Genomic DNA, 24,044 nt, shown 5'->3' on the forward strand with positions numbered 1-24,044 from the left:
AGAGAATGGACCTTCATGTCTATTAAGTAAATGAAGCCTACTATTTAAGTGCTTCACACAAAGAACAATTCCACCTTTTAAGGTGATCATTCATAGTTACACTAAGTGCTATCATTTTCTCCTTAGTAGATATCTGTTTAAAAATACCTTTTGGTCAGGGAAAACCCCCTTGGATTACAAAAGGCAGCTTGAAAGATGTTATATCTGTTCTGATTTATTTCATTTCCTGGCCACGACATAGTGCCATTTTCAGAACTACACCAAATACACAGCTTGTTACTGAGCCCTCATGAAAATGTCAGTGTTACACAAACTGATCTTTAAAATCTATTCTTTTTTAATGAATTAAATGTAAATGGGAGCCCTTGGTATTCATTATTCATTTACTGATTTGACAAATATTTATTAAGCACCTTTCGTGTTCCACTGAAGGGGCTAAATGCCTGCATTAAAGATACATAAAATGTTCCTTGCCCTCAACAAAATCACAACCCAGCAACTCGGCAGAAAAGAGGATGTCACCTACTCAAGCACTTCCTCTTGCTGTCTACTTCCACTCTTTAAAGTCACAAACATAAACTAATATTAAAATCAGAATAAAGATGATAATTCTTCCCTGTAGCCTATATTCTTGAAATTACTTACAGGTCATCTTAGTAGTCATTTTAATATCAAAGCTAAAGTAAAAGAGTCTAGTTAATTCATTTGAACAGTTATCGTAAAAAATAGATATTTGCAAATAAGAAAAGACACCAAGTGTTTCCAAAATATAATTCTATCCTGATGTTCATGAACACAAGGCACTCAAGGGTAGACAAGATTGCTATCATCGTTACCATTCACCTATAATCTTTTACCAAAATCCCTTGGAAATTTTGGAAGAATTCTTAAAAAGTAACTTTCGATTTTAACATTAATGAAATATTTTAACATTAATGAAATATTATAGATGGTTTTTATTTATTTTTTCAAAGACTTTATTTGCTTATTTGGGATCGAGAGAGCACAAGCCAGGGCAGAGAGGGAGATGGAGAAGTAGGCTCCCCGCTGAGCAGGGAGCTAGAGGTGGGCCTCGATCCTGGGATGGAGCCAAAGTTTGAGATGCTCAACTGACTGAGCCACCCAGGCGCCCCATTATGATTTTTAAATTCTAATTGCTTAGCTCCTTTCTACCTCTAATGCCTAACATTAAACCACAGTAATCTAAAAACAAACAAAAATAATAGGACCCAAGGAATAAACTTCACATAGGCAACTAAACTAGGTGTTTTGCTTGTTTTTAGAAAGTGCATACACAGGCTGTGCAGGAGTTGGGGGGGGGAGGGGCAGAGAGGGAGAGAGAGAGAATCTTAAGCAGACTCTAAGCTCAGCACAGAGCCCTGTGCAGGGCTGGATTTCACAATCCTGAGATCATGACCTGAGACAAAGTCAAGAGAAGGATGCTTAACCGACTGACCCATCCAGGGTGCCCCCCAGTCTAGGTTTGAATTCTTATTGTTTGTTGCTTCTGGAATACATTTAAAAGTCCATTTATTTAAAATACCTTTAATGTCAGTCAAAAGGATAACACCAATTGAAATCCTTCACGTAAGTGCAAAATTCAAAATGGCACATGGAAAATGTGTAGCCTTTCGGTGTCGAAATGCCTGATCTTACAATAGCACCAGAGATGCGTTCCTGTGATGAGGATTTTGTTAAGAGATTTAACACACCGTGATAAATGAGAGTCGGCTGCAGTAGACAGACTTCAGGCGAGACGTAACTAGAGGGACACACTTTCCAAGGTTCCTACCAGCTTTAAATTCTGCCACAGGAAAGAAACACTAGGTATAGTTTGCCCTGACACTGTTGTTCTTTCTTATCCCAACGTAATTATAACTGTGTAACCTTATCATCATGAGCTCCCTAATATGTGCTAACTCCTTTCTCCAACCCCCTACAGCTAAGGCTTATACCTTCTTTTTAGAGTCTCATTTTCTAAACAGAATAAACCTATTACCGCAATGAAGAAAACACCCTCACCCTCCAGTAATTGTACACCCTACTTGTTATGGGCGATGGCTGTTGCAGTCTTGGATGTATTACTGTTCTAAGTGCCTAAGACAACTGTGTACTGCTTAGAAGTTTTATGGGAACAACCTAATCAAGAACATGATAACCACACTCTTTGTATAAAATACGTACACATTAAAAGATATGATAAAAGATAAGATCTATACCCACACACTTCAGTCCATTTTTTTCTCTGTTACAACACAACTGTGTCCGTTTATCCTTCTACGATCACGCCAATCTATGTGGCTGCGGAAAGATCCACGGCTTCCCCTGTTTCTTCTTCTTTTGTTCCAGGCCCTTCACTTCCTTTCTCGTTCTCCACCTCTGTTTCAACCTTTTCTCCTGTCTCACCTGGAAAAGTAACCAAAGGAGATATTAAGAGATGCTCGTTTGTCATTAACAATAAAGTTCCTGACAGTTGGTTTCCAATGGGGCAGCTTCTGTTCTCTAGTTCTAATTAGTAAGTTTCTCTGGTGGGGTCAAGAGAGGCAATTGCCTTGATTCTCTCAGATCCTCTGAATGGCCGATGCCACTTGACATCTCCTACCTTGGCATCCCCCTATATAAAATGAGACTGCAGAATTACCCAAGAAGTGAGAGTAGAACATAATATAAATAAAAAGTTCCATTTATATATATATTTTTTAAGATTTTATTTATTTATTTGACAGAGAGAAATCACAAGTAGACGGAGAGGCAGGCAGAGAGAGAGAGAGGGAAGCAGGCTCCCCACCGAGCAGAGAGCCCGATGCGGGACTCGATCCCAGGACCCTGAGATCATGACCTGAGCCGAAGGCAGCGGCTTAACCACTGAGCCACCCAGGCACCCTTCCATTTATATTTAAATGAAAAGGTGGTCTAGGCATGCCCATAAACCTATTTTGTTGGGCCATGATGGTGTTTAAAGAAAATAATTATTAATTGCAAACAGTTAAAAGTCTAAAAAATAAATAAATAAAAGTCTGGACATTGTAGATACAAATTTGTCTCCCTAAGAAGTCAGCATGGGCAACATTGGCCCTCTTGGACAGAGCCAAAAGGCAGCTGCTCTTTTAACATGTTGGTGCACCTGTTCACTACCGTGCCCACGGCTCCCCAAGATACAACACATGCCCCTCACTTGACTCACTGTCATTCTCCTAGGCCTGAACGACCCAAGTTTGCTAACCCTAGTCAGACAAATACATGTTTTTACTTGCTCCTCTCTTGTTATACCTGGAGTACTTTTATATACCTTCATTAAAGCGCTGACCTCAATAGACTGTGGTAATTTATTTAAATTCTGCCTTCTGGGGCGCCTGGGTGGCTCAGTGGGTGAGCCTCTGCCTTCGGCTCAGGTCATGATCCCAGGGTCCTGGGATCGAGCCCCGCATCGGGCTCTCTGCTCTGCAGGGAGCCTGCTTCCTCCTCTCTCTCTGCCTGCCTCTCTGCCTACTTGTGATCTCTGTCAGATAAATAAAGAAAACATCTTTAAAAATAAATAAATAAATAATAAATTCTGCCTTCTTCCCACCAGACTGTGAGCCCCTGGAGAACAGGGCCTATCTGTCACCCCTGCAGTCCCTGCACTTGGCATATGACTGGGACTCCAAAACTGCTGCTGTGGTCGTAAATGAGTTAAGAAGCAGATGAATGAATGCTTTACTCAGTTACCCAGTAGTATGCAGTTAAAACTCACTAAAATGTAGATCATGGTCTAGAAAACATTTTTTAAAAAATTATGACAGTAATAAAGAACAGCATAGATACCATCTTCTATGCAGGTCAAGGACATTTTAAAAACACATATGCCAAGAGATGATGCATTGTCTCTAGTCTTCTCATAGGGACAAGAAGCCAGCGGGAGAACAGCAGCAGACTGACAGTGATTTACTTTTTCCTAAGGATAAATTGGCAAAGATGAAAACTGCCCTGTTCTATCCATTCATTGGCATTCTTTCATTAGGTGAGTTCCCCACTAACCACCTATTCATCTCTACTTCAGATCTTCATCCCATACATGGGCCCAGTGAAAAGTAAACTTGGAAAAATTCAGAACTTTTAACACGTTGCCTTCAACATCCAATTGCATTCAACATTGACAACTCCAGGTTAAAAACTGCAGACAGACTATGCTTTAGAAAAAAATTTTTAAAGATTTTATTTATTTATTTGAGCAAGAGAGAGAGTGAGAGAGAGAGCATGAGAGGGGAGAGGGTCAGAGGGAGAAGCAGACTGCCCTCGGAGCTAGGAGCCCAATGAGGGACTGAGCTGAAGGCAGTGGTTTAACCAACTGAGCCACCCAGGTGCCCCGCTTTAGAAAATTTTTGCTGGATTGCTTCCCAGCCATTTGGCTAAGACCAAGTGTAGAAAATTTCTGCTGGAGAGCCAAAAGCCTGTTTTCCAGGTATGGAAGCCTTTTTGGTTTGGGTCAAATGAAGTCCAACCACCCGAAACAGCAATCCCCAGTGATGATCTCTCATGCAGCACATCTAAACAACCAGCATAAATTTACCTTCAATGTGTTGGTCCTCTTCATTAGTGTGCATTTTCTTGACCATTTCCATATTTGCTCCTATTTCTAGAATTCCCACTGGATGCTCCATGCTTCCAGCTATCATTCCTTCAAGTTGACTCTGCTCCATGTTTCTGGGACCTTCAGGAGTTTTATGGAGCAACTCACTGTTTACAGCTTTTCCCACAAACTGACTTCCTTCCAACACTTCCGGTGTTTCATTCTCTCTGGAAATGGTTTCTAGAGGTTGGGACTGTTCATCTTTTCCCAACGTTTCTTGAAGTTGCCGCTCTCCAGCTGTTCCCACAAACTGACTTCCTTCCGATACTTCTGGTGTTTCATTCTCTCTGGGAATTGTTTCTAGAGGTTGGGACTGCTCATCTTTCCCCAACGTTTCTTGAAGTTGCTGCTCTCCAGCTGCTTCCACAAACTGACTTTCTTCCAGTACTTCTGGAGATTCCTTCTCCTTGGGAACTGTTTCTGGGAGTTGGGTCTGTTCACCTTTGCCCATTGCTTCTTGAGGTTGTGGCTCTCTGGCTGCTTCCAGAGGAGGGATTTTATTAGATGTTCCTAGAAGTTTCATCTGTCTGGCAGTTTGTGGATTCTCAGTACCCTCCACTGCTCCTGGAGAGCCCCTCTCTCCTGTGGCCCTCAAAGGCTTGGTGTACTTGAGATCTGTTCCTCCAGATTCGGTCTCAGCATTTCCTTGTAAAGGCTGAGCCTCTGTCACTGCTCCCATGTCTTTCTTCTTTCCTCCCATACCCAGAGTATCATCTTTGCCACCTGGCTGGGGTGGCCCTGACTCCTCGGGTCTGTCTAGAGGCTGAGCCTCTTCTGTGGATGCTGGTGGATCCGCAGCACTGTTTGCCAGGGGCCGTTCATGGACAGATTTAACTCCGTTAGCTGTAGACACTGCTGAAATCTTGAGCTTCTCGAAGGGGGGAGGACTTTCCTTTTCCACCTTGCCATAAAGAGTGGATTCTTTTCCCAATGTCCGTGGTTTGGGTTGGGCAAAGCAAGACTCACTTTCTTCTGTGATTGAAAAAAATACACATTTAAAGTTATTTTTTGATCATTCTTTTGAAAGAGAAAAAGAAAAAATCAAATTGTTGGTTAGTTTCTATCCTGAGAAAGAATATCACCATCAAGAAATAATGGACATCAGGGCGCCTGGGTGGCTCAGTGGATTAAGCCTCTGCCTTTGGCTCAGGTCATGATCTCAGGATCCTGGGATCAAGTCCCGCATCGGGCTCTCTGCTCGGCAGGGAGCCTGCTTTCTCCTCTCTCTCTCTGCCTGCCTCTGACTACTTGTGATCTCTCTCTCTCTGTCAAATAAATAAATAAATAAAATCTTTAAAAAAAGAAAAAAAAGAAATAATGGACATCATTGGGGAAGGTATGTGCTATATAGTGAGTGCTGTGAAGTGTGTAAACCTGGCAATTCACAGACCTGTACCCCTGGGGCTAATAATATATTATATGTTAATTTTAAAATAAAAAAAAAATAGATGTAGGGGCGCCTAGGTGGTTCAGTTGGTTAAGCGTCTGACTTGGGTTCAGCTTGGGTCAGAGTCTCAGGGTTGTGGAATCAAACCCCGCATCGGACTCCAAGCTTAGCACAGAGTCTGCTTGAGATTCTCTGCCTCTCCCTCTGCCCCACACCCCTCTTTCAAATCAATAAATTAATCAATAAAATCTTTTTTTTTTATTTAACAGAGAGAGAGATCACAAGTAGGCAGAGCAGCAGGCAGAGAGAGAAGGGGAAGCAGGCTCCCTGCTGAGCAGAGAGTCCAATGCAGGGCTCGATCCCAGGACCCTGAGATCATGACCTGAGCCGAAGGCAGAGGCTTAACCTACTGAGCCACCCAGGCGCCCCAATCAATAAAATCTTTTAAAAAGAGTAGATTTAACATTCAAGAAAGTCCTGTGTACAACTGAACAAAGAAAGGCCATACCATGACCCTAACACTCCCTAAGTCAAACTTCTTTACTGTCCTCAGCTCAAACACCTTATCTGAAGCGTTAAGGTCCTCCAAAACCACGGTGTTTTCATGTTTGCTCCTCAGACACCTTCTCATGGTTTCTGTCCCATTTTCTAAGTAAGCATATTTCACTTTGTTTTCTCCTGTCCTTTCTGCTTCTTGCTCTTTCTCCTCCTTACCCTGATAGAAGATTTCGAGTGTGGTTTTGGGCTGCTAGAGAGGTCTTTCTTTTTCCTGAAGAAGAATGGCCCTCAGTGAAAGGAAAGGGTCCCATGACTGAGACGCTCCACTAGGTGAAGACCAAGACATCTGGGAAGGGAAAGTACAGGGACAGCTCAGCCGGGTTTCATTTCATTTTGGAGGAGGAGCAGAAATCATGAAAGAGTTGGGAACCATGCATTTTAATTCTGGCCCTTCCTCCAGTTGTGTGACCTGGAAGACTTAGCTCCTAAGTATCTCATCCATAAAATGGCAGTGACTCTCTCTCACTATTTGTCTCCAAACTGCATGAGGCATCACATTAAGCACTGAACGTGAACATGCCCTAGACAGTTTAAGACAAGCAACTTGGCAACATAATTCTACTCTATGACCCAGGAATCCTCCTTCTGGAAATTTATCCTAAAAACAAAAATGTCAGAAAAAAAATACATGTCAGGAAAAAGCTTTAAATATATCATCTCAGCATTCCTTATAAGAGCAAGAGGTGGCAAACAACTTAAAAGTCAAATAATTTGGGGGAAAGATACATATTCTGCTAGATGGAATATTCTTATTCCATGAAAAAAAATGATTATGAAGACCATATGCTAATGTAAGAACATAATTATGATAGAAGTTAAAATATCAGCATGCACAGTGGGGTTAATCAAATGAAATGGCGCATATAAAGTGTGTATTAGCACACGGTCTGCTGTGCCCCTAAGTGCTCAGTAAGTTAGCTATCAATTTTATCACAGTATGATTACAGCATTGTTAATCACTGGAAGGGAAAGAGGGGGTAAGAGAAAGACAATCACAAACAGAGGGTGAAAATAACTGGGAGGAAATAAACCAACATGTTAAAATGGGCCTCTAGGTGATATACTTCTATTTTTTTCCCCTGAAAATTGTTTTTCTTTTCATTATTTTTAATCTTTTTTCCCTAAGTTACTCCCCACCCCAGTTATATATGTGTACATACATCTCATTACCTAATGTAAGATGCACGGCTAATATTTGGATCTCCTGGGGCATCTGGGTGGCCCAGTCATTAAGTGTATGCCTTTGGCTCAGGTCATGATCCCAGGGTTGTGGGATTGAGCCCCACTTTGGGCTCCCTGCTCGGAGGGAAGCCTGCTTCTTCCTCTCCCACTCCCCCTGCTTGTGTTCCCTCTCTAGCTGTGTCTCTCTCTGTCAAATAAATGAATAAAATCTTAAAAAAAAGAAAAAAAAACTCGGATCTCTTCTCACCTCCCTAGGGGCAAGTATCTTAATTCATTTAGCTGTTTTGGGGGGATATTTTTCTTCTATATCTCTAAGCAAATTGTTACTTCATAATCTCTCAGTTTGGGCATTTCTGTTCAGTCCCACTATAGAAAATAAAGATTTGGGCTCCCTCTCCCACTTCTGTCACCCCCTACCCTCTCCCTTTACACATTCACATTTCCTTTCAATTCAGCCATTGTATATTAGCAATCATTGAAAATAGGAATTGTGTTGTTATTTGGGTAATATCCAGGTACATGTCCATAGAACAAGTATGTCTGCTAGAAGGAACTGAGCCAAACAGTAAGCTATTACTTTGCATAAATTAGTTTTCATTTCTCCCTGAGTTAATAATGTCATAGTTCTTCCCTTCCTTAGTTTGTGTATTATCATTAATTCAATTCATTGCCAATCGTTTCTCTTTTTATTTATTTTTAAAGATTTTATTTATTTATTTGAGAGAGAGTGAGTGAGAGAGAAAGTGCACAAGAGGGTTGGATCAGAGGGAGAAACAGACTCCCCACTGAGCAGGGAGCCCAATGTGGGGCTTGATCCCAGGACCCTGAGATCTTGACTTGAGTTCAAGGCAGACACGTAACTGACTGAGCTTCCCAGGTGCTCCTGTTTCTCCTTTTAATACATTTGTTCACATCAAGTCATTTCCCATCTTGCCTCTGGGACTGGGTTTGAAGCCCCAGGTGGAAAGTAATGTAAACCGAGGCTTGGAGCAACAGAGTTTGGGAAGGACTGGGGGCGATTCTAGGCCCTGGCAGTGGGTGTCCCTAGGAGTCAGATGTCAGAACAGAGAGAAGGGCTATCCTTTGGCTCTCCCTCAGGTCTCATCATGAATGAAGCTTTCAAATGAATAGCCCTTTAGACCACTTAACAAAAGGGATTTCTCAGGCTTATAAAGAAATTTCATTATGACGAGACGATTCATTTAGATCTCACAAGGGATGTTCTGGAGATGGCTGCCTTAGGGAATTAACAGGGAAATGTTAATATACTAATCACAGATGTCTGCCAAATTATATTTGCCGGTAGAATAGTTATTACAGTGATTAGTACTGTCAGTTATAGGAGACGGACAATTTCCATACAGCTGGGCCTGCTGTGGGTGCATTCCAGAGGCATCAATCTTCTGGAGCAGAAAGCCGTGGGGGATGTCACAACACACCCCAAACAAAGTCACTTAGTTGTATATTTTGAAAGACATATTATGCCATCAGACCAAGCCAAGTTTTTTCTCCAAAATCAAAAGCTTTGTGAAAAGTTCTCTATCCACAGAGAATGTCACAAGTGTCCAAGCGATCTATCAATTTGTGCCACATAACTAGAACATCTATGCCCATGATCACCGTATCAGTTTTCATTCTTAGGTATTTTCCTAATCTTACAGATAAGCTTGAAGTAGGCAAATGTCCTCAACACAGAACATTTTTATTATACAGTCTGAAAACAGCCAACCAAACTGGGAAATGTTACAGAAGAATGCCACTGTCTCTAATATTTTCCTACAGTAAGCCAAAGTAGATAAAACATCTTTAAAATGACCACCAATGGGGTGCCTGGGTGGCTCAGTGGGTTAAAGCCTCTGCCTTCAGCTCAGGTCATGATCCTGGGGTCCTGGGATCAAGCCCCGTGTCGGGCTCTCTGCTCAGCGGGGAGCCTGCTTCCCTTCCTTGCCCTCTGCCTACTTGTGATCTCTGTCTGTCAAATAAATAAATAAAATTTTTAAAAAATAAATAAAAAATAAAATGACCACGAAGTATTACCTATAGAGAATAAATGGATGATTACTGGAGGGGATGCGGTGGGTGTGTGTGTGGGGGTTAAACAGGTAATGGGTACTGAGGAGGGCACCAGTAGGGATGAGCACTGAGTGCTGTTTGTAAGTATCACTGTTACTGTTTGTAAGAATCACTGAATTCCACAACTTAAACTAATATTGCATTGTATATTAACTAGCTGGAATTTAAATAAAAACTTAGAGGAAAAAAGAAATAAAATGAACACCAAAAAAGAAAGAGAGAGAGAGAGAGAGAGAATGTTCTAAGTATAGTGACACATTCATTTTATATTTATATCGATTAATTGCATTCTGCTTGAATTTTGAAATGAATGTATTTTGGAGGTCATGGTTCTTAATGAACAGCCCAAAAGTTCTTTCTCTTATGTGACAGAAGAGGGTAATCTGTTCTCAAGGAGAGGACAGAGATCATATGACCTTAAAAACAACACCCATAAGGTAGTGGGTCTGAGTCCTGATTCCTGTCCTCACTAGCCTGATGATGGCTCTTCGTGCCTCAGTTTCACCAGCTGTAAAGCGGGAGTTGCTGTGAGGATTCCGTGTGTCGCCTTGCAGATGGAAAGCACTAGCTCGTGACTGGCATCGCTGGGGGATAACACAGAGGGTGTCCTGCCCAGGGGCGAGGGAGAGCTGAACTCCAGCCTTTGTGCACCTGCAAAGGGGTGTCAGGAGTGGGGAGGGCATCTTTTTCCAATTTCACAAAGGTCCTTTATGGCCTCCTGGTGGCCTTGCCAATAAATTACAGCTAACTTAGCAATGGAAAGAATGAACTGCAACTTAAGGAGCTGGGATAAACATGCCCCTAAACACTGGAAAATGAAGAAGGTACGACATCCTTTCTTCTAGCACGCGAACTTGGAAAGCAGTGAGATCTTTGGTCCACCCATAGGAGACATTCTCGGCCTAATCTGTATTATTATGTAATAAATACTGTGGGGAGACGCATTGTTTCCACATCCAAAGTTGTTTAAAGATGTATGTGTTGGGGTGCCTGGATGGCTCAGTGGGTTAAAGCCTCTGCCTTCGGCTCAGGTCATGATCCCGGGGTCCTGGGATCGAGCCCCGCATTGGGCTCTCTGCTTGGCAGGGAGCCTGCTTCCCTTCCTCTCTCTCTGCCTGCCTCTCTGCCTGCTTGTGATCTGTCTGTCAAATAAATTAAAAAAAAAAAAGATGTGTGTGTTTTCTGAACTCTACATTTTATCAAATCATACACTGCTCTGGGCCTAATCCTTTGGTGCTCATTATTTCTCTTGGTTCTGTTGTAAGCTGATCCGTGCACAAATTTATTGTGACAGCTGAACTAACAGAACCCTTGTTGTAAGCACCGTTGTGATAGGCACACAAAGAAATGAAATACTAGGCAACATTACAGAAGGGATTAGAACAAGAGCTAACATACCTGAAATTCACATTATGATGGAAGCTTTTCAACTCAGTTCATTACCCTGATCAGACATGAAAAGTTTCTACCCAGCAAGGAGGAAAACTTGAGGTCAATATTTCCTATCCCATGGCTGTGACATATTAGACATCCCAAAGACCTCACAGGTTTTCTAGAGAATTGGTAAAAAAGGGGCACCCTGGTATTTTCCCTCGCTGCCACCATTTCTAGGTTCTTTACTTTGGACCTTTGGGAACCAAGATGCAGCAGGCATCAGCCCCCAGGGAAGAGTCTACTCATCTTCTCCTTTTCTTACTCTGCTTTGTCCTCAATTTCATCCCACCATTTATCCAACAAACATCTGTGGGCCCACCAGTGGTGCTGCTGTAGATGTTTCTGCCCATTTCTCTTACCAAAGTGTCTACAAACATTGTCCTCACGGGCTCATCCCCAACAGTGTGTTCTGTCATGGGCAGATGTGAACTGGGCGCTCATTTTGAAGAGAGGGGAGTTATGCAAAACCCCACGTAACTGAAGTATGAAACCGTGACCAAAAAATCCTGTAAGAGAATAAATAAAGACTGGAGAAGTCATCCTTCTAACAGAACTCTCTAAGATGAGCTTTCACCACCCCAGAGTAAATTCGATCAAGTTTGAAGGTAAACCTGATGTTGCTTTAACTGTAGAGGAACAAGACCATGTCGTTGAGGAGACACTTCTGGAACACTTGAGGCAGAGATGCCGGGCCGGGGAGAGGAAAGGCTGATATTTAAGAGCTACAGGGCCAAGTAATGACAAATTGTCACCTCCTGCAGAAATCATGTTCCAATTTCATTTCCTTTGGTTATTTTTCGACCCTAGAAGAGACACTCTTATTTCAAAGAAGCTGTTGCACAAAACATCACTTTTGAAATGAGCAACAGTATTCACCACTGAGAAAGAAATTTTTTTCATTGACTGACGCTCACTACTGGCACCTGGGGATCCAGCATTTGGGCAGAAATCTAGTCTCAAAATCAAAGGCATTTCAATGAACGAGGCAGAGGAGAAAGTGAAGATCATGTCTCTGATAAGCCCACATTGTGACACTTGACCAACCTCAACAGACCTCGCCCACCCTGCTTCTCCAGGAGGTACAAAAGCAGCTCCTGTTCATTGAGGCACTTTGCCTTCAGCTTTTTTTTTTTTTTTTAAGATTTTATTTGATTTGGGGCACCTGGGTGGCTCAGTCGGTTAAGCCACTGCCTTCGGCTCAGGTCATGATCCCAGGGTCCTGGGATCGAGTCCCACATCGGGCTCTCTGCTCAGTGGGAAGCCTGCTTCCTCCTCTCTCTCTGCCTGCCTCTCTGCCTACTTTTGATCTGTGTCAAATAAATAAAATAAAATCTTTTAAAAAAAAAAGATTTTATTTTATTTATTTGACAGACACATATCAAAAGTAGGCAGAGAGGCAGGACCCTGGGATCATGACCCCAGGACTTTCAGGTGACCACTGCTGTGACTCTCTCAGGTTGCAGACCCACACTCGGTTCAGATGACTTTGCCTCCACAGTGAGGGAACAGTACAGATTCCACTGACGGAAGTGAGGGAAGTGAGGGATTTTCTTTTCCAGAATGAAAAGCCACTTGTCAGGGGCGCCTGGGTGGCTCAGTGGTTTAAAGCCTCTGCCTTTGGCTCTGGTCATGATCCCAGGGTCCTGGGATCGAGCCCCACGTCAGGCTCTCTGCTCAGCAGGGAGCCTGCTTCCTCCTCTCTCTCAGCCTCTCTCTGCCTGTCTCTCTGCCTCCTTGTGATCTCTGTCTGTCAAATAAATAAAATCTTTATTAAAAAAAAAAAAAAAAAGAAAAGCCACTTGTCTTCCCCTTACAGTCCTAAGCACCTGGGAGGCCAGCATGGGGCTCTGAAACAGACATTTGAAAATTGAATTGAATGAGCTTCTTCATAAAGCAGGGCATAAGAAAAAGCTTTGATATAGGAAGAGGTAGTTTTGACCAAGAATCACGGCAATGATTAAGCTAGAAGATTTCGGTAAGACGAGAGTATAAAATAAATTCCTACACTTACCCTTTCCCAAGCTTCAGAGTCTTCAAACAGAGGATTAGAGAAGCTTAGGGAGGCAGTAATAAGTCACACTGAGAAAGTGTACCCTTCAGATGATGTGTGAAGGGCACTTTACTTCTGTCATCTTTCTCCCAGAACCCACAACCCCAGGAGCATTGTAAGAAAAATAGCAGACAGGGGCACTTGGGTGGCTCAGTGGGTTAAAGCCTCTGCCTTCGGCTCAGGTCATGATCCCAGGTCCTGGGATAGAGCCTGCATTGGGCTCGCTGCTCAGCAAGGAGCCCGCTTCCCCCTCTCTCTGCCTACTGCTCTGCCTGCTTGTGATTTCTCTATCAAATAAATAAATAAATAAAATATTTTAAAAAAAAAAAGTATAGCAGGAAAAACACAAGAGCATGTAACCTAGCAAAATAAGACCTGATAACTGTAGAAAAACTTTGGTCATTCACATAGCACTTTTATGATTTTTAATTTTTGTACCACTTTTGTTATTACTATCTTCATATTTTTAACAGTCCCTTTTCTTTTGAAAATTTACTAAAAAGAAAAAAAGTCAGAAAGCATTCCTTTTACTAAAAAGAAAAAATAGACTAGAGGAGCATTAGCTGGGGGAGACTGAGAAGATAAGACAGATCAATCAGGGCAGTCTGCATAGTGCGTCATGTTTTCATCCTGCAGGGACCCTTTATAAAAACGTTTTAAGGGACGCCTGGGTGGCGCAGTTGGTTGGACGACTGCCTTCGGCTCGGGGCGTGATCCTGGAGTCCCGGGATGGAGTCCCACATCAGGCTCCCAGCTCCATGGGGAGTCTGCTTCGCTCTCTGACCTTCTCCTCGCTCATGCTCTCTCTCACACTCTCTCTCTCTCAAATAAATAAATAAAATCTTTAAAAAAAAAAAAGTTTTAAAAACAAGCCTCTGATGGTTCACCTCCCCTTCCAATTTACCCAAAAGCACATACCCTCCCCAATGTCCATAACCCTACCCCCCCTTTCCCAACCCCCCTCCCCCCAGCAACCCACAGTTTGTTTCGTGAGATTAAGACTCTGAAAAACAATCTGAGGGGTTTGAAGTGGCGGTGGGGGGGGGTTGGGATACCAGGTGGTGGGTATTTTAGAGGGCACGGCTTGCATGGAGCACTGGGTGTGGTGAAAAAATAATGAATACTGTTTTTCTGAAAATAAATAAATTGGAAAAAACAAAAACAAACAAACAAACAAACAAAAAAACAAGCCTCTGGGGGCACCTGGGTGGCTCAGTGGGTTAAAGCCTCTGCCTTTGGCTCAGGTCATGATTCCAGGGTCCTGGGATAGAGCCCCACATCAGGCTCCCTGCTCAGCAGGAAGCCTGCTTCCTCCTCTCTCTCTGCCTACTTGTGATCTCTGTGTATCAAATAAATAAATAAAATCTTAAAAAAAAAACAAAAACAAGCCTCTGAATAAAGCAGAAAGGTCCTTTTCACTGAATGTAAGGACAAATATATTTTAGGCTTGAGGAAATATTGTCCCCAAATGGGAAAATGCTGGTAAGAGGAACAGGCAATTAACTTTAACTCACAGACAAAAACAAAACAAAACAAAAAAACACAATAACTTGGTTTGATGGTACATCCAAAGAAGTAGATCCTGAAGACCTTTCTTTTAATGGAGAGGAGGCAGGTCAATCACTGAGAGAGAAGTTCACTCTGGGAAGCTGGGGGCTGGGCAGGGGGGGGTGCAGTTGATGGGGAAGAGGCATCTGGAATAGCTGCAAAGAAGCCAGGAAAGGGTAGAGCTCAGATCATAGGGAAGGCTTGTTGAAACATAGAGAAGTTTTAATCTTTGGCTCATGAGGTCAAGTTCATTTTATCCTAACTGATGTTAATTGGTGCTATTTTGGTGCCCACTTTAAATTACACTGTCAGGACTACAGAGTGTGCTGTTTGTAAATGAAATGTGACTTTTGGTGACCCTAAAGTAGATAGAGAGGGCAGGAATGCCATTTTGCTGTCTATGGATGCTTCTTGATCTTCTATCTTGACTTTCCTATTTAAGGCACATTTGGACACTTCACTTATGTAACCAGCCTTACATGATGTGCTCATTTCAAAGCAAGTGTTCAGAACCATACAGACTTGAATGTCAAGGAGTGTTCAGTATGAATAAAGAACATGTTATTGAGTCTTGAGGTCTTTGTCTTATTGGAGAAGCCAGCCTAGAGGAGCAGCCAAAGGGACTGCTGAGTATGTAGTCTGAGAAAAGAGGGTCATCTTCCCTAAGATCTGGGACTCTAGCCCACCCAGTGACTGCAGCCCAGCCCAGTTATCCTGGGGACCCACAGCCCCTTGGGCCCTTCCATGGGGAAGAAAGTGATGTCAGCTGAACTTGCCCCTCTGACACAGGCTGCCCTTTCTTTTCCTTGCCTATTTCCAACGACCATTCCTTGTTTCTGAGCATACAATCATCACCTGGCCTATTATGTCCACCTTCATAAAGCAATTCCCATAGACATTTAGCTATTAAAAACAATGTGGGGCACCTGCGTGGCTCAGTCGGCCTGGCCCTTGATTTCAACTCTGGTCATGATCTACGGGTCCTGGGATCGAGCCCTGTGTGGGGCTCCTCGCTTAGCAGAGAGTCTGCTTGAGGATTTCTCTCCCTCTGCCCCTCCCCCTGGCTCATGCTTTCACTCTCTCTCTCAAATACAGAATAAAACTTTTTTTTTAATGTCGGTGAGTTTTTTCCTTCAGTCCTCATCCTTAAAGGGCAAATCTCTGATATCCTTGAATATGCACAAAAGAATGAACTCTAGAGCTAGACAGCAACTCCCAGGGAGGGGATCAAGGAACATCAACAGCAACGTCTCTGGGAAAGTAGAGAGGTTTCTGAGGTTATTTTGATGCTTTCCAGACATTAACACTTACTTGGAAAACTATACTCTGGTATTTTGCTTAAAAACAAAACAAAACAAAAAAAATTACCTGGAACTACATACCCTTAAACACACCAGGTGCTGAAGCCTGGCCAACTTTGGTGCTCTTTATCAGTTTTGGTGAGCCCAGCAGGAACCCCCCACAAGTGGTAGGTTTTTATTTTAAACCCGATGTTGTAAAACATTAACACAGAAGTGAAACTGTGCACATTAGCTGGGACGTGGGGCAATCTTACAGGTGCATGATTTAAAAGAACACAGTGAAGCTTTGTTTGGCTGTGTTGACACTTGCCTGCCTGATGAGGAGACCCTCTCCACAAACCACTCTCTTCCCAAGTCCACCGTAGCCAATGTTGCCTTCCAAGTTTCTGTTATTCCCTGAGTCCCGATTCCTACTCCCCCTTGGCTTTTCTATGTGGTACCCTCATGCCCTTGAATCCCCATCTCTGTCAATCCAGCCATCCAACCATGCACCCACTGGACAAACAGGGATTGTGTTCTGCCTACAGGTCGGGCCATACAACGAGTTATGGCAGAAGAGGGGCTGGACCCCAGATGGAACTGGACTGTGAGAAGAGCAGGGGCTCCCGAGTCACATGAACTGGGCTGCAGCCCCATCCCTTGCTAGCTCTGAGATCTCGGGCAAGTGATCTCTCCTCACTAAGCTGCAGTTTCCTAGCTGTTTTTGCTGATACTGATGTTTGCTTTAGAAGGTTCTTGTGGGGATCAGAATCTTAAATACCTGGAACCAAGTGGGAACTCCTACCTGTCTCCTGCCTTCTCCTCCAAGCCCATGTTTTGATGTGGCTGCACTAATCTCGAAAATCCTTCAATTTTATTAAAAAAAAAATTACTGTATTGTTGATGAGAGAGTAAACTGGTACAAGTCTTAAGGAAGGCATTTACGCAGTTATCCATGTAAATCATAACGGCACATACCCTTTGACTTAGTAATGCCACTTTTGGGAAATGGTTCCTGCCCACATTCAAAATGATGCATATGTAAAGGAATTCACTGCAGCCTTGTTTGCAACAGGAAAAGATTGGAAACAAACCAAATGACCAGTAGGGGACTGGTCAAACAAATCACACAATAGATTAAGCAAGGGTAAAAAGGGTAAAAAAGGAGAAAGACATTCTCTATATATCAATATAGAAAGATCTCCATTTTGTTTGGTGAAAAAAACACAAGGTGAAAAATAGTGGGGATGATACATTTTATAGGGACACCTGGATGGCTCAATTGGTTAAGTGTCTGCCTTCGGCTCAGGTCCCACATCCCACATTGTGAGATCAAGTCCCACATCCGGCTCCTTGCTCAATGGGAAACCTGCTTCTCCCTCTGCTTGCTACCCGCCCTGCTTGCACTCTCTCTCATTTGCTCTGTCTCTGACAAAAAAATAAATAAAATCTTTAAAAACTACATTGTATATTGTAGATGGGAGTGGGAAATGATATTTGCAATGTATAAACAAATTTTGGAAGAGTATCCAAAAAACCTCCACTCAATAAAAGTATTTACCCGGGCGCCTGGGTGGCTCAGTGGGTTAAAGCCTCTGCCTTCGGCTCAGGTCATGATCCCAGGGTCCTGCATCGGGCTCTCTGCTCAGCAGGGAGCCTGCTTCCTCCTCTCACTCTGCCTGCCTCTCTGCCTACTTGTGATCTCTATCTGTCAAATAAATAAATAAAATCTAAAAAAAAAAAAAAATGAAGTTCTGAATGAACATCATTTTAAAAAAATAAATAAATAAAAAAATAAAAGTATTTACCCATGGGCATGATTGGAACTAAGCAGATGGTGGAAATAGGGCAGGAGGTATACTTTTCAAAGCATGCATTTTTCAAATGTTTTCAATTTTTTTTAAAAAAATATTTTATTTATTTATTTATTTATTTGACAGAGAGAGATCACAAGTAGACAGAGAGGCAGGCAGAGAGAGAGAGAGAGGGAAGCAGGCTCCCTGCTGAGCAGAGAGCCCGATGTGGGACTCGATCCCAGGACACTGAGACCATGACCTGAGCCGAAGGCAGCGGCTTAACCCACTGAGCCACCCAGGCGTCCCTGTTTTCAAATTTTTGAGCCACGTATGTGGTTCTTATATTCCATTTTAATTAGCTGTATGTAATAACCACCCAGCCACAAAGATTTGCCAAGCGCTGTGTGCCAGGCTCTAGGAGGGACACAAAGACATACTAGACTTGGTCTAGACTTCCAGCATTTTTTTTTTCTTAAAGATTTTATTTATTTATTTGACAGAGAGAGAGATCACAAGTAGGCAGAGAGGCAGACAGAGAGAGGGGGAAGCAGGCTCCCTGCTGAGCAGAAAGCCCGATGTGGGGCTCGATCCCAGGACCCTGGGATCATGACCTAAGCTGAAGGCAGAGGCTTTAACCCACTGAGCCACCAGGCTTTTTTAAAACCACCCAAATAAAAAACATTTTATTTATTTATTTGACAGAGAGATACACAGTGAGAGAGGGAACATAAGCAGGGGGAGTAGGGGAGGAAGAAGCAGACTCCCCACCAAGCAGGGAGTCCGATGAGGGGCTCGATCCCAGGACCCTGGGATTATGACCTGAGCCAAAGGCAGATGCTCAACGACTGAGCCACCCAGGCGCCCTGACTTCCAGCATTATAAAGGAATAAATCCCATTTTTATATATAATATCTGCAGCCAAGCCAATTAAAATGAGTTTTAATGTTGATGATATTTAGACTTCAATTACAAAGAAAAAACGTTTGTCTACTTAGGACTGAAATATCACTGTGTGAAAATATTGGCTGAAGGTATCTCTGCAGTACAAAGAACAATTCACATAACAGTGTGAAATTCAAGCCTCGTTCAATTGCCTTGGTAACACGGACTCCAAGCAGCTAGTGGAGAGTTGAGGGTAGAATAAACAAATGATTATAGCCAGCAGTGGAAATGTACCTATTAACCTAGCAGTGAAATTGTCAATAATGACCATCTATTTACTTCGTCCGTGCTGGTGCTGAAGCTGGAAGATTTCAGGAAGAAGTCTGCCAGAAACAGTTGGCATTTATATTAGGGAAGAGCAGGCAAGGATCACACATGGACATAGGAGGCTGGCAGCACAGGGGGGACGCTTCAGGTACGAAAACCTAGAGACCTGTGAGTCCGTTAAAGTCCATAAAATCGGGACGCCTGGGTGGCTCAGTTGGTTAAGCAGCTGCCTTCGGCTCAGGTCATGATCCCAGCGTCCTGGGATCGAGTCCCACATCGGGCTCCTTGCTCGGCAGGGATCCTGCTTCTCCCTCTGCCTCTGCCTGTGCTTGCTCTCTCTCCCTCTCTCTCTGACAAATAAATAAATAAAATCTTATAAAAAAAAAAAAAAGTCCATAAAATCAACAAAGCCTTTGTGTTCAATTCCACCGGACCCTCGGGGTGCTGAAAAGAACAGAAATTTTAAACAGAATATGGCCCCCAAATTTAGACTTGATTCCACAAATACAAGAAAGTCCACTCAATCTGTCTAATCGTCCTTTTGGAAAGAAAAGCCTCTTTCCTCCCACATTTTAGGGCGTTCAGTAAAAACCTATGTGTGACTAGCATATACCAGGCCCTGTTCAACACTGGATAGTTATCTGACTACCCACCTGTCTCCTGGTCCCCCACGTCTCTTTCCGTAGCCAGTCACCTTCAGAGGTGAGGGAAAGAAGCTCGCTGGGATTCCGTGTCTGATGGGTCTGAGCAAACCCAGCCATGTGATCAGTGGAAGAGCTTTTCCTCTTTAGCCTAACAGCTACCTAAACAAATAGCTGCTATCTGACTTAAATTTAAGCCCTGAAAATAAGTACCTTACTATTTTGATGGTACAGGATTTTAGAATCATAACTGATCTCAGAGGTAATCTAGCCCAAACCACTATTTAATGATTATTTTGCTTGTAAGCTAATATTATGTCATGTATGACAGTTCTTAAGTTACTTAACAGAAATTCAGAATTTGTCAATGCAAATCCAGTCCACAGGATAGTTCTCATATTTTAACATCAACCCATGTGGTTTTAAGGTTGATGTTGTGAATTTAAAGAATGTCTGGTAGGATATGAGGGTTTTATCTATATCCCTGTGGGGGGGCACCAGAAGTTTCTCTCCATCTATGTACTCTGCTCAAAATAGCTCTAGGGTTAAATAAATGTCTTCCAAATATTCCTAGTTTATATTTGGAAGTAAATACAAAGTTCATATTTTACTGACTTACTTGGGATAAATAAATACTTATTAAAATATGTTTATTATATATTAATATAGAACAAATGTATTTATTATATACATCACAACTGTATCATATTTATTACTATAGATCTTATCTAGGGATTATGATAAAACTATAATTATATTATTAAACTTATTAAATTATAATATTATATTATACTTAATTAGATTTCTTTTGTTGTTTGGAAAGTGGATGACATACAACTCTAATGGGGATCCAGAGTGATCTGAGGCAAAAACAGATTTAAGTCTAGTTATCAAAAAATGGTTTAAGGAGAAATAGGTCAAGCTCTGGAAGCAGAGGACCTGAATTCAAAGCCCAGCTCTGACTCTGAAGAGTAAATAATTTGTCCAAGGTCACAGGGCTCCTTATCTTTGAAATGGAGATAATCATACTTACAGTATTGTCATAAAGATTAAGTGAAGTAATTAATTCAACAACTATGTGCCAAGTATTGTTAGGCACCAGGGGTACACTTAATAAAGGTATTTACATGACATTTAATAAACTTGGATTTTTTTTTTAATCTAAAACTCACACACAGACTTAGGATTGGATTTAGGATTTAAAGAAGTTTTGAGCTGCACAAACAGGAATGAATTATTTATTGAGCCTCCAAGATCATGGAGTTGAAATGTTGATGAGCATACAATAGTATCCAATTACAAGAGAGTATTGTGTGATTGGGGATCAGAAGCAAAATACACCTGTTGACTGATTCAATATGTGCATTGAGCAATTTATGCAGCGGATTAATTTTATATATGCTAAACCTGGTTGTTGGGCATTTTAACATTTCTTTCAGAACAACATCCAGGAAAACTTAGAACAATGAGGAAAGCACGAATAAAATATGAAAGGGTGTGACTTATACTGATGGTTATTTATACTGGTGATAAAATGTTTTTTTTTTTTAAACAAGGTTATTCATTATGTTTTGAAAGGATTAAAAAGTCATTCGCCTTATTAGATACTTATGCCCTTCCCTAAGAGTAACATTCCTCAGAGTCATGTTTTTATCAGTTAAAAAAAATCTATAATGAGGGGTATCTGGGTGGTTCAGGTGGCTGAGCTCCCTCTTGATTTCAGCTCAGGTCATGATCTCAGGGTCCTGGGATCAAGCCCAGCCTCCGCACTCAGCATGGAGTCTGCTTATCCCTCTCTCCCTGTTCCTTCACATGTGTGCATGCACTTTCTCTCTTCAATTAAAAAAAAAATCTTTAAAAAGTAAAAAATAAAATCTATACTGATGATATAGTGCTCAGCCTTAAGAAAAAAGATTTATTTATATATTTTTAAAACATTTATTTATTTATTTATTTATTTATTTAAGGGGGGGGGAGAGAGAGAGAGAGAGAAAGCATGATCGAGCAGGAGGAGGGGCAGAGAGAGAGGGAGAGAGAATCCTGAAGCAGACGCTGCACTGGGCGCGGAGGCCCACACCAGGGATCCCAGGACCCTGAGATCATGACCTGAGTGGAAATCAAGAGTCTATGGCTTAACCAACTGCGCCACTCAGGTGCCCCCATTTATTTATTTGGTGGGGGGGGGAGCATGAGACAGTGTGCACATGCAAGGGGAAGTAGCAGAGGGTGAGCATCTTCAAGCCACTCCTGCTGAGTGTGGAGCCTGAGGCATGGTTCAGGATGGGACTCCATCTCACAACCCATGAGACCACTACTGTGGGATCACGACCTGAGTCAAAACCAAGAGCCAGAGGCTTAACCCACTGAGCCATCCAAGTGCCCCTAGTGTTCTGCTTCTTAAATCAGTATGCTACTCCTGGGATATCTGTGGCCACAGAAGGGGATAAGAGAAACCAAAATATGGTCAACCTTCTTGAAGCATCAATTTTCCTCAGTTTTTCATATTGAAAACAACAAGGATTTGTCATGGAACAGAATGCAAAATCTACCCGGTTTCATAAAATAAAATGAAACATCAAAGAAATTGTTCCTTGTTCTAGCCTCTTTAAAAATTTTTTAAATTTATTATTATTATTATTATTTTGCACTGGCCTCTTGAGAGCATGTTTGAGGTATGAGGCTTTCGTTTCTTTAAAAGAAAGGTTAGCGAGCATTGTACATTAATGGAATGGATTTTTCCATCACTTCACATCGTTGTCAATGATAAAGGGTTTGGAATCACTTTTATATGTATGGTTTTAATGACTTTGCCTATTTCCAAACTTTTTTATTACTTTTAGAAATAAATTTATCATACACCATGAAAATGACTGCAACACAACAAACATACTTCTGACTAGGACAGGGCATCTGAACTTTGAAACAGCATTCACGAAAATCCTATGCTCTCTACTACAGAATCAGAGGGGAAGACGTTTCTGTTATTGGAATAACACAAGGTGCTAAAAGAAGACCTCTGAAAAGGAATTAACTGGAATATAAAATTTCCCCTAGCTTTAGCCATGAGTATGCCTCCAAAATAACTTGAAGGAATTTGCTTAACCTTCGAAACTTTGTCTAAAAATGTTAGCCCTTCAAAATCTTGGAAGTGCACATAAAACCCAGTCATTCTCTAGTTAATTAATCTGCTCTTACTCTTTTCACAGCACTTCTCACTGTCAGAAACTTAATCATTGAACTTGTTTATTGCCTGTCTCTTTGATCCCTAACCCCCCAAACAGGGTCACTTATATCTCCAGCATCTAGCCAGACACCTGGCTATGACATAATAGACATCCAAAATACACTTGTTGAATTTAGGTGATAACCACTTTTTACCCCATGGATATTCGTCAGGAAATACTGAAGCCAAGGATAGGGGAAGGTGTATCTGACCTTTTTAAAAATAGAGCAAGAGCCTACTTGATGGAGTGAACGTCCGTCCACCTGTATCATCTTTGATGCTGCAAGGCTGAAGAGAAGGCAAGGTCTCAAAAGAAAAAATGGGTACCACATCTCTCCTCACGACCAGACGAATTGTTCCCAGTGAGTTTGCAGCTTTATATAATCTGAAAGTTTGTACTTTGGGGAGATAAAAGAGCACCTCTTTTAAGGGTCGGAAAACACTCATCTGTTTAAGGGAAGCCGCCGCCAACCGCGGTAGGGATTGAACGCCACCTTCCCGGTCGCCCAGCGGATAGGGCGACCCCGGGCCCGGCCCGGCGGGTAGGGCGACCCCGGGCCCGGCCCTTGGCCTCCCGCGTCGGGCAGCTTGCGCGGCGGGGCGCACGGGGACCTCCACACCGCGGGTCCAGCGGCTTTCCGGAGGGAGTCGCGAGGCGCTCAGGGCCCACTCCGGTCGTCAGCGAGCAGCCCGCCCCCTGCCGGACGGGGCGGACACGAGTCGCACCTTTCGGACCCCCGGGGAGCAAGCCGACTGGAATCCCGAGGCCCGGGCGGAGCTGGGGCCGGGTCCCCTGCTCACCTCTGCGGAGCCCGCTGCTGTCGCCGGCCTTGTTGAGGGCGCTGCTGGAGCAGCCCATCGCGGGCAGAAGGGCGGCCCTGTGGACCAGCGCAGCCACCTGTCCCGGCCCCGTGCGGGCGTCGGCCCGGAGCTCGGATCCCGCGCAGAACGCACCGGCGGCGCAGCGCTCCTGCAACTCTGCCCTCCCGGCACCGGCGGTGCGGAGCGGAAGCGCACGGCTGCGCGGCGCGGCGGCGGTGCGCACCTGGAGAGG

At 42.9% G+C, this 24,044-nt stretch overlaps 1 protein-coding gene across 1 annotated transcript; it reads right to left on the reverse strand.

The window, feature by feature from the left end:
- Positions 1 to 1,602: 1,602 nt before the first annotated feature.
- ERICH5 (glutamate rich 5) lies at positions 1,603 to 23,849 on the reverse strand. The gene is made up of 2 exons (XM_044247104.1): positions 23,792 to 23,849; positions 1,603 to 2,406 (listed from the first exon to the last, which is right to left on the reverse strand). The coding sequence occupies exons 1-2, from the start codon at positions 23,847 to 23,849 to the stop codon at positions 2,294 to 2,296; spliced, it is 171 nt and encodes a 56-aa protein (XP_044103039.1). The 3' UTR covers positions 1,603 to 2,293.
- Positions 23,850 to 24,044: the final 195 nt, after the last annotated feature.

This window comes from Neovison vison, chromosome 4 (assembly GCF_020171115.1).
Source record: "Neovison vison isolate M4711 chromosome 4, ASM_NN_V1, whole genome shotgun sequence".
Taxonomy (NCBI): domain Eukaryota; kingdom Metazoa; phylum Chordata; class Mammalia; order Carnivora; family Mustelidae; genus Neogale; species Neogale vison.

Coding starts and splice junctions, on each gene's coding strand:
- ERICH5 (XM_044247104.1), bottom strand. CDS start 23,849: ATGGGCTGCTCCAGCAGCGCCCTCAACAAGGCCGGCGACAGCAGCGGG. Junction 2,407..23,791: donor CAGCAGCGGGCTCCGCAGAG/GTGAGCAGGGGA, acceptor TTACTTTTCCAG/GTGAGACAGGAGAAAAGGTT.